The 14,921-nt window shown below is 34.8% G+C and overlaps 1 protein-coding gene and 1 pseudogene across 1 annotated transcript; one reads left to right on the top strand and one right to left on the bottom strand.

Annotated features, from left to right (window-relative positions):
• Nucleotides 1-652: 652 nt before the first annotated feature.
• On the bottom strand, nucleotides 653-3,491 carry LOC120213333 (annotated as a pseudogene).
• A 5,092-nt stretch (nucleotides 3,492-8,583) lies between these two features.
• LOC120213441 (NAC domain-containing protein 2-like) lies at nucleotides 8,584-10,144 on the top strand. The gene is made up of 3 exons (XM_039211592.1): nucleotides 8,584-8,749; nucleotides 8,865-9,160; nucleotides 9,254-10,144. The coding sequence occupies exons 1-3, from the start codon at nucleotides 8,584-8,586 to the stop codon at nucleotides 10,142-10,144; spliced, it is 1,353 nt and encodes a 450-aa protein (XP_039067523.1).
• Nucleotides 10,145-14,921: the final 4,777 nt, after the last annotated feature.

The following is a 14,921-nucleotide window of genomic DNA, read 5'->3' as shown; positions in this document are numbered from 1 at the left end:
TATCTTTAGAACTTCAAAAACCTTTCTATAACAAAAGTTCATTTCTACACCCTCATATAATTTGCTTTTTAATTCTTTATTATTGATGTTTAAAGCTTATATAAGCTTTCCTTAAGCTTATATAATACTCAAAGAATCAAAATCAACTTATAAATCCAAGAATTAAACAGTTGAAATTAAACTCACCTTTAACTGAGACTTACAAGGAGAAGAAGAAGCCGAAGAAGAAGACTCTAGATAGATTTTCCTCATTTCCCACGTTTTTATATTCCTTAAAAGGAGAGAATAAAAATCTTCTTTTAAAAAAGACCATAATACCCTTGTTACTTTTCAACTTTACTATTAAATCCAACATCAAATATCTTCAATTAAATCCATGAACTTTTAACTTATTTCGAAATCAAGCACATAGTTTTCAAAACTTGCAATTTAGTCACTGACCCTGAATTTCAGGATGTTACATATTTACTCAAATATGAACGACTCATTTATGTAGTTTACCCTTTGTGATACTATATAGAATATGAAAAGGGATAAATACGTTTTTTTTAACAAACTTAGCCATTTCAGAATCACCTCAAAGCTCATATTTAATTTATTTTGGATCTCATATATATGAGTACATTTTCATTTCAATTTATTATAATTTAAGATTGAAGCCTAAAACATCAAAGGAAACAATATTTGTTTCCCTTGGAATTAATTCATTCGAGTAAGGAAGCATAAGCAACAATGGGGCTCCTCACTTGATGAACTCCATCGTCCCAAATCAAAGCACCGGAGATCATAGAGTTACCAACTTCAGCTCCAACAGTCACTGTATAGGATTGCTTTTGACCAAGTGATTTGAAAGAAATTACACTCGGTTGAACCTGGATAACGAGCCCCGACGGAGCCTTAACGACCGCCTTGTAAGTCGACACAGCCGATCCAACGTTCGTCACCGTTCGATGAAAGACTCGAGTGACCGAATTTCCGGGAGTTGTGGATAATGCGAAAGAAGGGTAGTTTAGATCCCACACTGGTACTTTGGTTTCTTCGGAACATGTGCTGTTACTTGCGGTGAGGAGCGCGAGTTGTTTCGGGTTGTATCCTTGTCCACACAAGAAATTAACAAAATCAATCTCCCCTGCATCATATATCAATCCGGGTCGGACTGCTACTGCGGGGTTTATATGGCCTGCACCGTATGCAAACTCGGCTTCGAGGTTGTTCTCGGAACTCATTGGAAAAGCTACAAAAAAAAGTGGGAATTTAGACCGATTTGGATGATGCAACTCTTAATGTTGCGAGGAAAAACAATGCTACTAGGATTACCTGTTGTCATTAGAGCAGATTTAATGGCAGCAGGGGACCATGTTGGATGAAATGATTTAACATAAGTGGCTGCACCAGTTGCATGGGGACATGCCATGGATGTGCCTGAAACAATGTTGTATGGAACAATTCTTGTATCACCATCGGTGTCTGTCAAAGTGGGGATTTCGGACCATGCGGCTAAAATGTCAACACCCGGTGCTGCAAGATCAGGCTGCATTGAAAAAAAAAAGATTAGTACCAAGAATTGACTGGTGTAATTGTCATTTAATTTACCTTGAGGATGTCTGCTGTAACAGGGTTAGGCCCTCTTGACGAAAACGAAACAACGAACGGGGCGAACTGGTTATCTTCCACCTGAGTCTTGAATATCGTTGCGGTTGGATTTCTATTCCAAACAAAAATTAATGATTAACCATGTTACATTAACTTCCATTGAACATATTATGTTTATACATACTCTGTTGTGTTCACGTAGTTAAAAACATTCCTTCCGTCATCCAAGTTCAAGTTCGAAAGAGGTAAACCATAAGGGAAAACATAATCTTTGCGTTTGCTATTCTGAAACACTGCACCAACGGCACCAGCATCGACCGGACCGTATGCCTGGCTGTCATAATCGCAGAAAAGAATTTTACCTTCAACTAAGGTTTTGTCCAATGTTTCCAAATCACAATACCTGCATTTCAAAGGCATTAGAATAAGATTCAGAGTTAATTTGCAGCATAAAGTTTCGAAATTATTAGATATACCTGGAATCCTCTGATGTATAACCTTGTGAGGTGTTTGGTGCAGCTGCACCCGCGATGAAAGGGTACATTTTTCCGTCTAGGTCGAATGTGTTTATTGAGGTTCCCTATAATATTTAAGGCTGTAAGTATCGAGAATAAAAGGCTGTAAGTATCGAGAATAAAAGGCTGAAATTACATAGAATGTGATTAGAATTACCCTCTTACCTCGTATATCTCGCCATTTCCAAGCTTGACATTAGTGACAAACTTTCTATCAATGGTACTAGCAGCTACTGATAAAGACCAAGGTGAAAGGTTCGAAATCGATGAGAGAACAGGACCACTATTACCGGCAGAATTCGATGTCAATATTCCATTTTTCATCGAATGGAAAGTTCCGATAGCAATCGGATCGTCGAAATAATCGGATGCTGAAGAACTCCCAACCGAAAGCGAGATTATGTCGACACCATCTGCTATCGCATCATCGAACGCTGCAAGAATGTCTTCGTAAGAGCAACCAAGGGACTAGCAAATCTTGTAAACTGCAATGCGAGCTGACGGCACCCCACCACGAGCTGTCCCTTTGGCTAGACCGTATAAACTTGCCTTGCTAACAAAGGCACCAGCAGCAGTTGATGAAGTGTGACTCCCATGACCTTCGGAGTCTCTCGGGGATTGAATATCATAATCTGGATCGTAATCTCCATCGGCTTTATAGTATTTCGCTCCAATGATTTTTCTGAAAAGAGATTCAAACATTGTTAAGGTCAATATTTCAGTAAGTAAAGGTTCTGGTTGAATGTGTTTTACTTGTTGCAGGTGAAATTGTCCGAGCTTTGGCAGGTGCCTTTCCATTTCTTTGGAATCGGACCAAATCCGGTATCGTTAAAGCTTTGAGACTCGGGCCAAATCCCGGTGTCAAGCATTCCAACAATGATATCACTCTCAATGGCTGATCTTAGAACTTTTTTGCTGAATCCCATAAAGTCCCATGACCTTGTCGTGTGGAGTTGCATCTTTTGGCTAAGAAAAACTGAAACCACCCCATCTTTTTCTGGAAAAAAAATTAAACCCAAAGTTACAGCCAAAATGAAGAAAACAGTGGAGTTCTAAAGCAATAATTTGGTTAAGAAATTATATTGAGATACCTCTCAGTTTATCAGCCTCATCTTTGGTCAATTTGGCAGCGAATCCATTGAAGCTCCGATGATAGCTGTAGAGCAAAACATCTGATTCGACACCACTGTAGTATTAAATTCATAAAAAAAAGTGTTAGAAAATCTTGGTTAAAAGCTACTGTGATCAAATATTGGATTTGAGCGTGGAACAAGTAAATGATATGAACCTGGAAACAACTTCTCGAAGCATGGTGGTGTAAAGGCTTGAAGTTGAAACCTTACCCTTGGGAAGGTTCCCCATGTAAACAATGTAAACCTGCATCAACATTACAAAATATCATTCCTTAATATATATGTATATATATATATATGTGTGTGTGTGTGAAGTAATTCTAAAGAAAGAAAGTTTGGTTGCCTGTCGATGATCAGAGGAAGTAGCATGGCAGCAGCAGATGAGCATGGAAAGAGTGAAACTGATGAGCAAAATGCATGGAAAATATGAAGTTTGGGCTGCCATTGTTGAATTTTGTGGAGCTTGCTTTGGAAAGGTAGTTCATATAAGGTTTTTGAGTGTTGGAATAAACTCCATGAGATTCGTTAATTTTTGAAGCACTTGAGCTTTGTTATGATCGCCTATGGAAACGAAGTTTTGTGCATTGCCGACCTTTACCGATTACTAAGATGTTCATTCTTCTATCAAAAATTGTTTCTGTCAAATAGTACAGCAAAAGTGCTGATTACAAGAAAAGAAAATAATGTAAAGAAATTTAATTCGACAAAGTAAAATTTATAATCCGAATTGCATTTGATTCAGTCTGAAAAGGTCATAAAACGATTGGATTGACGAAATAATAAAATGGGTAAACTACATCCGATACCACTAAACATTGCCAGTTGATTGTTTATACAACTGAATTTTCAATTTTGCCAATTATAGCATTGAACTTTAGTTTTACATTCAATTATGCCGCTCCGCAATTAAGTCACTAACGAACGCTGAACTTTTGGTGGGACTATTCAGATGCTTAAAACGATGTCGTATTAGACACTAAACTTTTGGGTGTATAGATTTTGCTACTAAACTTCTAAACAATTTTCTTTTTTACCACTACAGTTTTTGGGCACCACCGGCATCCAAGCACCGCTGTACATTGGTCATATGTCACGGCAATACCAGTACTAAAACATTCTTATTTCGCTCCTCTTTTTTCTCCTAGGATTGTTTTTCTATGAAACACACTCAAAATCGACGAAAATCCATTTAAAAGTTCAATGTATTAATACTTCGATCCCTTTCAATGATCGATCGATGAAGCTAGCTTTGAGGTATGTTGTTCGTCTTCACGAAATAATGCTTTTTACCATTCAGATTTTTTAACAAACACCTCAAAGCTCGTAAATCTAATAAAGTATCCAAACATTTAAAAAATGGTAGATTTTTTGTGTTTAATTTCGTCAATTTTGAGTGGGTTAATGGAGAACCAATCATATGAGAAGAATGAGGATTCAAATGTGAACATTTTGGTACCGATTTTGCTACGAAAGATGATCGGTGATTGGTTGTCAGCGGTGGTCGAAAAATGCAATGGTAAAAAAGAAAACTATTTAAAAGTTCAGTGACATAATTGATACACCCCTAAGTTTAATTTCTAAAACGACATTGTTTTAGGCATGAGGACAATCGTACCAACACGACATCGTTTTGGTGTTACATGCCATGTTAGCAACCGTTAGCCATGTCATCCTCCAGTTAGTGACTTAACGGCAGAGTAACATAATTGAATGTAAAACTAAATTTTAGTGTTATAATTGACAAAATTGAAAGTTCAGTGGTATAAACAAGTCAAAAGACAAAGTTTTGTGGTATGTGGTGTAGTTTACCCTAATAAAATAAAAATTAAAATTAAAATAAATGAATTTCTTTTATTATTTCATTATTATAATAAATTTCTCTTTTATTCTAATTTTATAACGTTTACCACATAATATGTTCTTGTTTTTATTTATTATTATTTTATTACTTTGTGGTTTACTCGTCATTAAACTACACATGTTCAACTTATTATATACATTGACTCATTAATTTAGTCCATTCATTATTTGTTAAATTTTGCACGAATCGACCTCAGTGGTAAAGGAATTATTATCATTCCTTGAGGTTTCAGGTTTGAAGACTATGAATATTAGGGGTATGAGCGTTCAATATCAAATAGTTGAGAGTTATTTTTTAACAGATATTGTCTTGTACTGACCCCAAATTAATAATCAAAAATATTTATTAAATTACTCTATGATTCTATCAATTTGATCTCTTTTATTAAATAGTTTAAACAATTTTCATCAACTGGTTAAATGTTCTTAGATTTGAGGAATTTGGGGTATTTGTTCAAAATTCTGTATAAAGAGAAGCATTATTTTGAGAAGACGAACAACATACCTCAAAACTAGCTTCATCAGACAATCATCGAAAGAGATTAGAGTATTAGAACATCAAACTTTTAAATGAATTTTCATCGATTTGAATAAATTTCGTGAAAAATCAATTCTAAGAGAAGAAAGCAAAGTGAACATTTTGGTATCGACCTTTTTAGGAAAGATGACTAGTAACGAGAGGTGATTGGCTGTCAGGGACAATTGAAAAAGTATAATGTCGAAAACATATTTGCTTAAATGTTTTGTGGCAAATCGATACATTCTTAAAGTTCAATGCCTTAAATAATGTCGTTTTGAGAATCAATAGTTGTCGTCAAAACGACGTCATTTTGTCCACATCATCAAAGTGACAAAAAGAACTTTCCACATCATCGTGCCGTTAAAAGTTAATAGCCTAGGGGCATAATTGAAGTTAAAATCAAAGTTCAATGCTATAATTAGAAAAAATAAAACGTTCAGTGGTATAAACGATACACTACCTAAAGTTTAATAGTATCTCGTGTATCGTTATAAATATTATAAAAATATATCAATAAATAGATCAAATTAATCTCAAATATAGTTTAACATAAATAATATTTTGGTTAAAATTATAATAAGATTCTAAGTTGATTTAGTGATTAGGTGTTAGGCTTTTATCCTTAAAGGGTCCTTAGTTCAAATCCCCTTTATGCATTTTTCCCCCTCAAATCTCCTCATTAAAACGATGTCATTTTAGACATGGTATCGATGAGGCATCCATGTCGATGATCATCATCCACGCCATCGTATCATTATCGAATTAACAACCCATTGGTATAATTGAAAATGAAAATTCAGTGCTTTAATTGAAATAATTAAAAGTTTAATGGTATAAATAATACATTGTATAAACTTCAGTGGATTTGGTGTAGTTTACCCTTATTTATATAAGTGTAAACTATATCATTGATAACTCAACTATCTTCTCATTCCTATTATGGTCATTGAATTTTAAAAAAATCAATTTAATCACTTAACTTTTGAATTGCTCTTGTTTTGGTCTCTATATGATAATATGTATTATTTTATTGTTGTTTTCATATGATGTGGCATATTTTTATTAGTACTTTAATGCCACATAGGATTATAATAATAAAAAAATTTTAAAAAACCTCAAATTATACCCTTAAAATTTAGCCCAAAATCTTAAACCCCTAAACTCTATATCAAATCCTAAACTCCAAATTACAACTCATACCCACCCTCACCCTCAACAACCTTACCCTCCCACCAGCGAACGATGACTCATCGACGAATTCTCCCTCAATCACTTCTTCTTCTCTTGTTAAGCTCTCATACCACCAAAAGACTCAACAAGTACGATTATACTGACGAGTGGTGGTTGCTACTGTCTGCATCTCCATGTCCCCTAATTTAGGGGTGTTCATACTTCGGTTAAAACCAAATTAATCGATAAAATAAAAAAAAAATTGGTTAATCAGTCCATTAATTTTAGATTCGGTCCTTTAATGGTTTATGAATTTTTCAAACTTCGATTGTCGGTTAATTCAGTTCAAAATTAGTTAATTAAATTAATCGAATTAACCAAAATATTATATTTTTAATATATTATATATCTTACGTATATGTTACTTAGCCTTAGGTGTGTTTAAACTTCGTTTTAACTGAATTAACCTAAAATATTAAATAGTTAATGTATTATTTATATTATTTACATATTCTTTATAAATTTCGGTTTTATTCAGTTAACCAATCGAATTAATCGAAGTTTGTTTAGTTTGGTTAAAATTTTTTGAAAAAATTTTGATTCGATTAACGGTTAAATGATGAAAATTTTTAGTTAATGAATTTTGGATAGTTCGATACGGTCGGTTAACCGAATCGATCGATTGAACACCCTACCCTAACCTACTGGTTATGAACTCTCTGTTGTTATACGTCGATCACCGCTAACATCTCAAGTAAGACATTCACCCCAATTTTTTTCTCGAGTGCTTCCACCTGTTGAACCCGAAACACCCCGACACTGCTTGCCCTTGATCTTGTGAAATTATTTATGGAGATCTTTCGATGCCTTAAGTTAAATGGGCGTTTATGGGTTATAGATTATGGGAGTTTGAAGAATTAAAACTTCGTAATAATGTAATTTATCCTTTATATTATATAATCTTTTGTACAGAGAAAATATATTTTTTGGTCAATTTTTTTCGTTGGGTTATTAATAGTGGAAATCACTTTGAAGAATTAGTAAATTATTTTTTAAAATATTTGATTCACTATATATATATATATATATATATATATATATTATTTTAATATTTTTGAATCTGTAACATGACATTTATAAAAAAATTAGAATCCAAACTTAATTAAAACTCTTAATTTTCTATATTTTTAATCAATAATAAATATTAAATGAATTTAGTTAATTTCTTTTAGATTACATGAAATTAGATTTCCGATAGGTTTTATTTATATGCATATCCAAAACTATTTATTTTTTGTTGTTTAGATATTAATGTAGTTTTTAAATATTTTAATTTATATTTTTTAGTTTTTATAATTTTTTATTTATAGGGATAATATAAACAATTTTTATTTACAGAGATAATTATAAAATAATATCAAAAAATAATTTAAAATATAAAAAAATTTGAATTTAGTTTGAACTCTAATCACATTATAGATAATATGTTATGATATTAATATATTGAAATAATATACATTTTAAATTAAATATTAAAAAGATAAGAGCACTCGATAAGAGCACTTCAAACCGACTCTTAGTATAAAATAGGCCTATAAAAACACTTTTTATTTACCTTATTTTCCAAGCAAATATTTTTAACCTAAAATATATTATATTATAAATAATCATAATCAGGTCAAACAAATTCATTCTTGTTTCTCTGAATACTAGAATCGACAAGGAAGGGGATTTCATTTATAACAAATTCTTTTTTTAATCGATTCTATTTTCTTTTAGTACTGAAATACAAATGGAAGGAGACATCCTTAGATCACTGCCTCCAGGTTATAAGTTCAAGCCAAGAGATGAAGAGCTGGTTGATTTTTACTTGAAAAGAAAAATCTACAAGAGACTATTGCCACCCAACATCTTCAGAGACGTTGATCTCTACAAGTATGATCCTCTTACTCTGACAGGTTTGTCTAAAACCCTATTATTCTTTTTCTTTGGAATTTTGGTGTTTTCTTGATATATATATATATTTATCACTTGCCGATAATTTTTTTTTAATTATTATTTTCATGTTGTCAGAGATGTGTGATAATGCTTCGTCAAATGGCATAATAACGGAATGGTATTTTTTCACACCTAGAGATCGTAAATACCCAAAAGGCTCGAGGCCTATGCGAAGTGCCGGTGATGGGTACTGGAAGGCAACTGGAAAGCCTATTCCGGTCATCTCTAGAGGAGAGGAAATCGGATCCAAAAGGAGTTTGGTTTATTGTAGAGGAAAATCAGCTAAAGGTGAAAAAACCGATTGGATTATGCATGAGTATGTGTTAACCAAAGCTCCACCAAGACAGAGACGTAACGAACAAGACATGCAGGTAAGTGTAACTCTTCTTTTACGATTTTTTAAATATATGAAAAACTTTGGAAAGTTGTCGTACCTAACACTTATTCTCGACCCTTTTTTTCAGCTTGATGATTGTGTACTTTGTAGAGTATATAAGAGGAGGGAAGCAAGGTCAAAATCTGGAATCCCAGTTGAAGGAAGCAATGATAAAGAACAAGAGGAAGCTTATAAAGGTGAAGTAGCTCAGAATGAAGGCCAAATGCTGGAAAATGAGATTTCGCCTGATTCGACAGTGATGCCACAACAAACTAGTTCAATGCTCCCACAGTTTTCGGAATCTTTTGGTGCTAGGACAATGCCTGCTCCAATGGCATCAATGCCTCTTTATCATCAGTTTCAACTGCAAGTGCCGCCGCTGCCGCAGTTTTCGGGTGCTGGTCCTAGCAATTTGAATTTCACAGCGTCTGATGGGTTCTTCTTAGATGTACAACAAGTGGAAGTTGACAATGATGCAATTGTAGCTAAGAGCGAAGCCGGAGTGATGGAAAATGGGATTCTACCTGATTGCTTGAATACAATGATGCCACAACAAACTTTATCAATGATTTGTCTCGATGAATTCGATGACTATTATCTCCCAGAGTATCCAGAATCTTTTGATTCCATGTCCGGAGAAAACCCTACAAGTTTCAATCGACATGAAGCTGTTTCTGATTATTTTAATTTTACCTCAATGCCTACCCCATTGGCGTCAATGCCTCCTTATTATCAGTTCCAACCTCTTTGCTTTGAGCCGCAAGTGTTCCCCCAGCAGCAGCAGCTTTCTGGTGATTACCGAAGTAATTTTAACTTCACAGAGGCCGATGGGTTCGTTTTAGATTTCGAACAAGAGAATGCTGATGATAGTGCAGTCGTAGCTAAGAGTGAAGCCCAAAATGGGATTCCACGTTTTACTCAATGTAAAGAGTTTGATGATGCTGCCTTGAACATGGTGATGCCACAGAAACCAGTTTAAACATGTTTTGATCAAGTTCAGTTTAGATTTTTAGTGATTTCTCTCCTTTGAAACATTGTTATAAATTATTTCAATATTTGTTTAGGATATTGATCCATTATTGATTTAGGGTGTGCATTTTTTTGAGTTCATGAAAAATATTGTATAATAAAATTAATCTGATTTTCGAGTATCTTACTTTAGTTAATATTATAGCTACGGTTTGATCTGTGTACCGACACAATTTAGCATGTCTGACTCGTAACCTTCACTTTTTCAGAAAAAAGATTTGAGTTTTCTATAAGTCGACTTGATCAGGTTTTTCTGAACAACATGGAGTTTGTACTTTGCTATATCAAAAATTAAGGGTAATGTAATTTCTCGGGTATTAGGTCAACGGAGATAAGTTAATCCAAAGGCCTATGGACCAGTATAGTTAAGTAATAAGAGTTGTGTTAAATTTAAGTTTAATTAGTGAAGAATTGGACCCAAATAACTATAAAAAGGAAAATTATTAAATCAAAAGAAGGACTAATGTTGTAACTATACTCTTGAGGGGTAAAAGGCTGATTTCCATTATAATTTTCCCTATGTCACACATTGGGAAGTGTTGTAGAAAGCTGGACACTCTCGAGCATCAAGATAGAAACTTCATTTAGTTGTATTGCTTGGACAAATTTTAGGTAAGGGCAATGATATTTATAAATATTTTTTACGGTGAGAATATATATATTAATAATATAAATTATTTGTATGGATGAGTATAAATAAAATTTTAGAGTGCACATCATCTATAAAGTAAGTAATTATCAAAGAAAATTTAAATTTTAGAGTAGTCACGTAAGCACATATCCACCACTAGTAAGGGCGGCAATCTACGTCTTCAAAGCTTGGTTTTGATCTCAATGGCTCCAAGGATTGTGTTGTAGCTAGTTTTGGGAGCTATAAGGAGGATTTTGATCGCTCCAAATGATTGTTATGATGACCTATGGAAACAAAGTTTTTGTTGTGAAATTTGGGTTAATTTCCACCAATAATAACAAATTCACCTTGAAAACTATTATCTAGGTGACTAATGTGAAAACGATTGTACTAAAAATTACCCCAAGATAGATTCTCAGGAAAGAGGAGGAGTCACAATGGTCCCTTTTAAAACCCACTTTCCTTAGACATAACTACCAAGACAAATAATTTTAATAGAACAATAATTAACAACAACTATACCCGACAATAGCTATTAAATAGACATAAAAGAGAACACCAAAATTTAACGAGATTCGGCCAAAATTATGCATATGTCCTCGAACACTACTAAAATAATATTTTACTAATAGAGGAAATATTACAAAGAGAGAAAGAGTACAAATAGCCTTTAATAGTGAAGAAGGCTTATATTTGTGGGATGCTTAACTAAGGAGGATGAGGGATCTATTTATAACAAAAGAATTTCCCCTCCTACTTATACACAACCAATGTGGGACTTTGCCAAAAACACTAACAAATCTCCACCTTGGCAAATTCCACACATATCTCTAAAAAATTCAATCTTCAATAGTGTATGCAAATTCATCTTTCAATTTGTAAAAATATTGACCAAGTCTAAACAATGTTTAAACTTGACTGTAGTTACCACTTTTGTCAACATATCAGCAGGATTATCAGTGGTCTGAATCTTCTAGATTATGACTCCACCTTCTTCTAGAATCTCTCGTACAAAGTGATATCGAACATCGATGTGCTTCGTCATTGCATGGCAAACCTGGTTCTTTGCTAAATGAATAGCACTCTGACTGTCACAGTGAACTTTGATGTGCTTCTGTTCCATTCCCAATTCACCAAGCAACCCTTGAAGCCAAAATGCCTCCTTCACAGCCTCTGTAACTGTCATATACTCTGCCTCTGTAGTAGACAAAGCCACTGTTGACTGTAAGGTGGACTTCCAACTGACTAGTGTCTTTGCAAATATAAACACATAACCAGTAATTGATCGACGCTTGTCCAAATCATCTGTATAGTCTGAATCACAATACCCAACTACACATTGACCATCTTGTTTGTCCTGCTGAAAGACCAAACCAACATCTACGGTGTTTAGAATATACCGCAGAATCCATTTCACAGCTTGTCAATGCTCCTTTCCATTATCATGCATATACCTGCTTACAACCCCAACTGCCTGTGAAATATTGGGTCTCGTACACACCATTGCATACATCAAGCTACCAACAGCACTTGTATACGGAACCTTTGACATGTATTTCCGTTCTGCATCATCCTTAGGTGACATGGATTCACCGAGCTTGAAATGAGGAGCAAGAGGTGTACTAACTGGTTTTGACTTCTCATTCATGCCAAAACATTTTAGTACCTTCCTCATATATTCTTTCTGAGACAAATAAAGCCTCCCCAATTTCTTATCCCTTGATATCTCAATGCCTAGAATCTTCTTCGCTTCACCAAGATCCTTTATCTCAAACTCCCTGTTCAATTGAGTCTTTAGTTTTGCAATTTCTGTCTGACTCCTGGAAGCTATCAGCATATCATCAACATAAAGAAGAAGATATATATAGGATCGTCTTGTAGCTTGCGTAAATACACACAATGATCATATTTGCTTCTTGTGTACTTCTGCCCTATCATAAACTTGTCAAATTGCTTATACCACTACCTTGGAGATTACTTCAAACCGTGCAGCGATTTTTCTAATTTGCATACCATCTTTTCTTTTTCAGCAACTTTGAATCCATCTGGCTGAGTCATGTAGATTTCCTCATCCAAGTCTCCATGTAAAAATGCAGTTTTTACATCAATCTGAACTAGTTCAAAATCCAACTGCGCTACCAAAACCAACAAAATTCTGATGGAGGAATGTTTTACAACTGGAGAAAATGCTTCATTATAATCAACTCCCTCCATTTGAGCGTAGCCTTTAGCCACCAATCTTGCTTTGTAGCGGATATTATTCTTGTCAGGAAATACATCTTTCTTTGCATATACCCACTTGCACTCAATTGCCTTCTTTCCCTTCAGAAGACTAGCTAGTTTCCACATCTGATTCTTTTGAAGGGATTGCATTTCTTCATTCATGGCGATCCTCCACTATTATGTTCTAAACTTTGGATTGCTTCATTAAAAGTGGCAGGAACGTCATCAATTGCAATTGGTGATGCAAAAGAGACCATATCATCATAACAAGCAGGTTGTCTAATGATCATCTTTTCCTTTCTGAGTGCAACTGATTCATGTTGCTGTGGAGGTTCTTGGGTTTGAACCTCTTCTTCATCTGACTCTTCTTCTACCATAGGAGAGTCAATATCAATTTCTTTACTGGCTGGGTCAATTCTGCTTCCTTCAAACTCCACCTGTTTGGGAGTTCCATCTGTCTGCTCTAATTTTTCTAAAGTCACCTTTCTCAACATGGTAGATTCATCAAAGGTAACATCCTTACTGAAGATTATTTTCTTTGTTTCTGGACACCAAAGACGATAGCATTTCACACCAGAGGTGATCCCCATAAAGATCGCCTTCTTTGCTTTTGGATTCAACTTTGACTCCTTAGCATGGTAGTATGCAGTGGAACCAAACACATGTAAGGAATCATAATCTGTAGCAGGTACTCCAAACCATTTCTCTAATGGTGTTATACCACCAAAAGCAGTCGATGGTAAGCGGTTGACAAGGTGACAAGCATAGACCAAAGCCTCAGCCCAAAATTTTTTGCCTAACCCAACATTAGACAACATACACCGAACCTTCTCCACTAATGTTCGGTTCATACGCTCTGCCACCTCATTCTGTTGTGGTGTACTTCTGATAGTGAAGTGCCTGACAATACCTTCTTCTTCAATGACTTTCAGAAATGGATTATTTTTGTACTCTTCACCATTGTCTGTACGGAGACGTTTGATTTTTCTGCCTGTTTGAGTCTCCACCATCTTTTTCCATTTAAGGAAAAATCCTAGCACCTCATCCTTTGTCTTCATTGTATACACCCAAACTCTCCGGGAAAAATCATCAACAAAGGTAACATAATAGTGTGTTCCTCCCAATGAAGTTGTCTTGGAAGGCCCCCATACATCTGAATTAACATAATCCAAAATACCTTTAGTATCATGGATTGATGTTCCAAATTTCACCCTCGTCTTCTTCCCTTTTATGCAATGCTCATAAAAAGCTAATTTGCAAGCCCGAGCACCCTTCAATAATCCTTGATCTATCAGCAATTTCAAGGATTTTTCACCAACATGCCCCAAGCGCATATGAAATAACATGGTTGCTTCTGACTCTTGTTCATCAGTAGAAGCTGCCACTGCTGTTGTCCCAACAATTGTACTACCCAGAAAGTAATACACATTGTTTCTTTTCCGAATTCCCTTCATTATCACCAGTGCACCAGAGATAATCCCCATAATCCCATCTTTTGCCCCCACTTCTAAACCTTTTGACTCTAAGGTTCCCACAGAGATGAGATTTCTCATTAAATCTGGTACATAATGGACACCTATTAAGGTTCTGATTGATCCATCCTGATTCCTTAAGTGAATTGAACCAATCCCAAGTATGTCAGGAGGGGAATTATTTGCTATGTAGATAATTCCACCTTTTAGTTCTTTAAAATCAAAGAACCATTCTCTATTGGGGGTCATATGGTGGCTACAAACTGAATCTAACAGCCATGAACTGGAACAACTGGTTGATGGTGTAGCAGCGAATGCAAAATCTGAATCTGCATCATCATACTCGACCACATTTGATTCTGAGACAGCCTTTCCCCTTTCATGTTTGCCTTTATTCTTTA

The sequence above is a fragment of the Hibiscus syriacus genome, unplaced genomic scaffold (assembly GCF_006381635.1).
Source record: "Hibiscus syriacus cultivar Baekdansim isolate YM2019G1 unplaced genomic scaffold, ASM638163v2 tig00110020_pilon, whole genome shotgun sequence".
NCBI classification, from domain to species: domain Eukaryota; kingdom Viridiplantae; phylum Streptophyta; class Magnoliopsida; order Malvales; family Malvaceae; genus Hibiscus; species Hibiscus syriacus.
This window is presented reverse-complemented; position numbering and strand designations above follow the sequence as displayed.

Bases quoted from the DNA above. Each gene is read 5' to 3' on its own strand.
- LOC120213441 (XM_039211592.1), top strand. From the start codon at position 8,584: ATGGAAGGAGACATCCTTAGATCACTGCCTCCAGGTTATAAGTTCAAG. The intron at 8,750-8,864 runs GTTTGTCTAAAA...TCATGTTGTCAG, and splicing joins TGATCCTCTTACTCTGACAG to AGATGTGTGATAATGCTTCG. The intron at 9,161-9,253 runs GTAAGTGTAACT...CCTTTTTTTCAG, and splicing joins GTAACGAACAAGACATGCAG to CTTGATGATTGTGTACTTTG.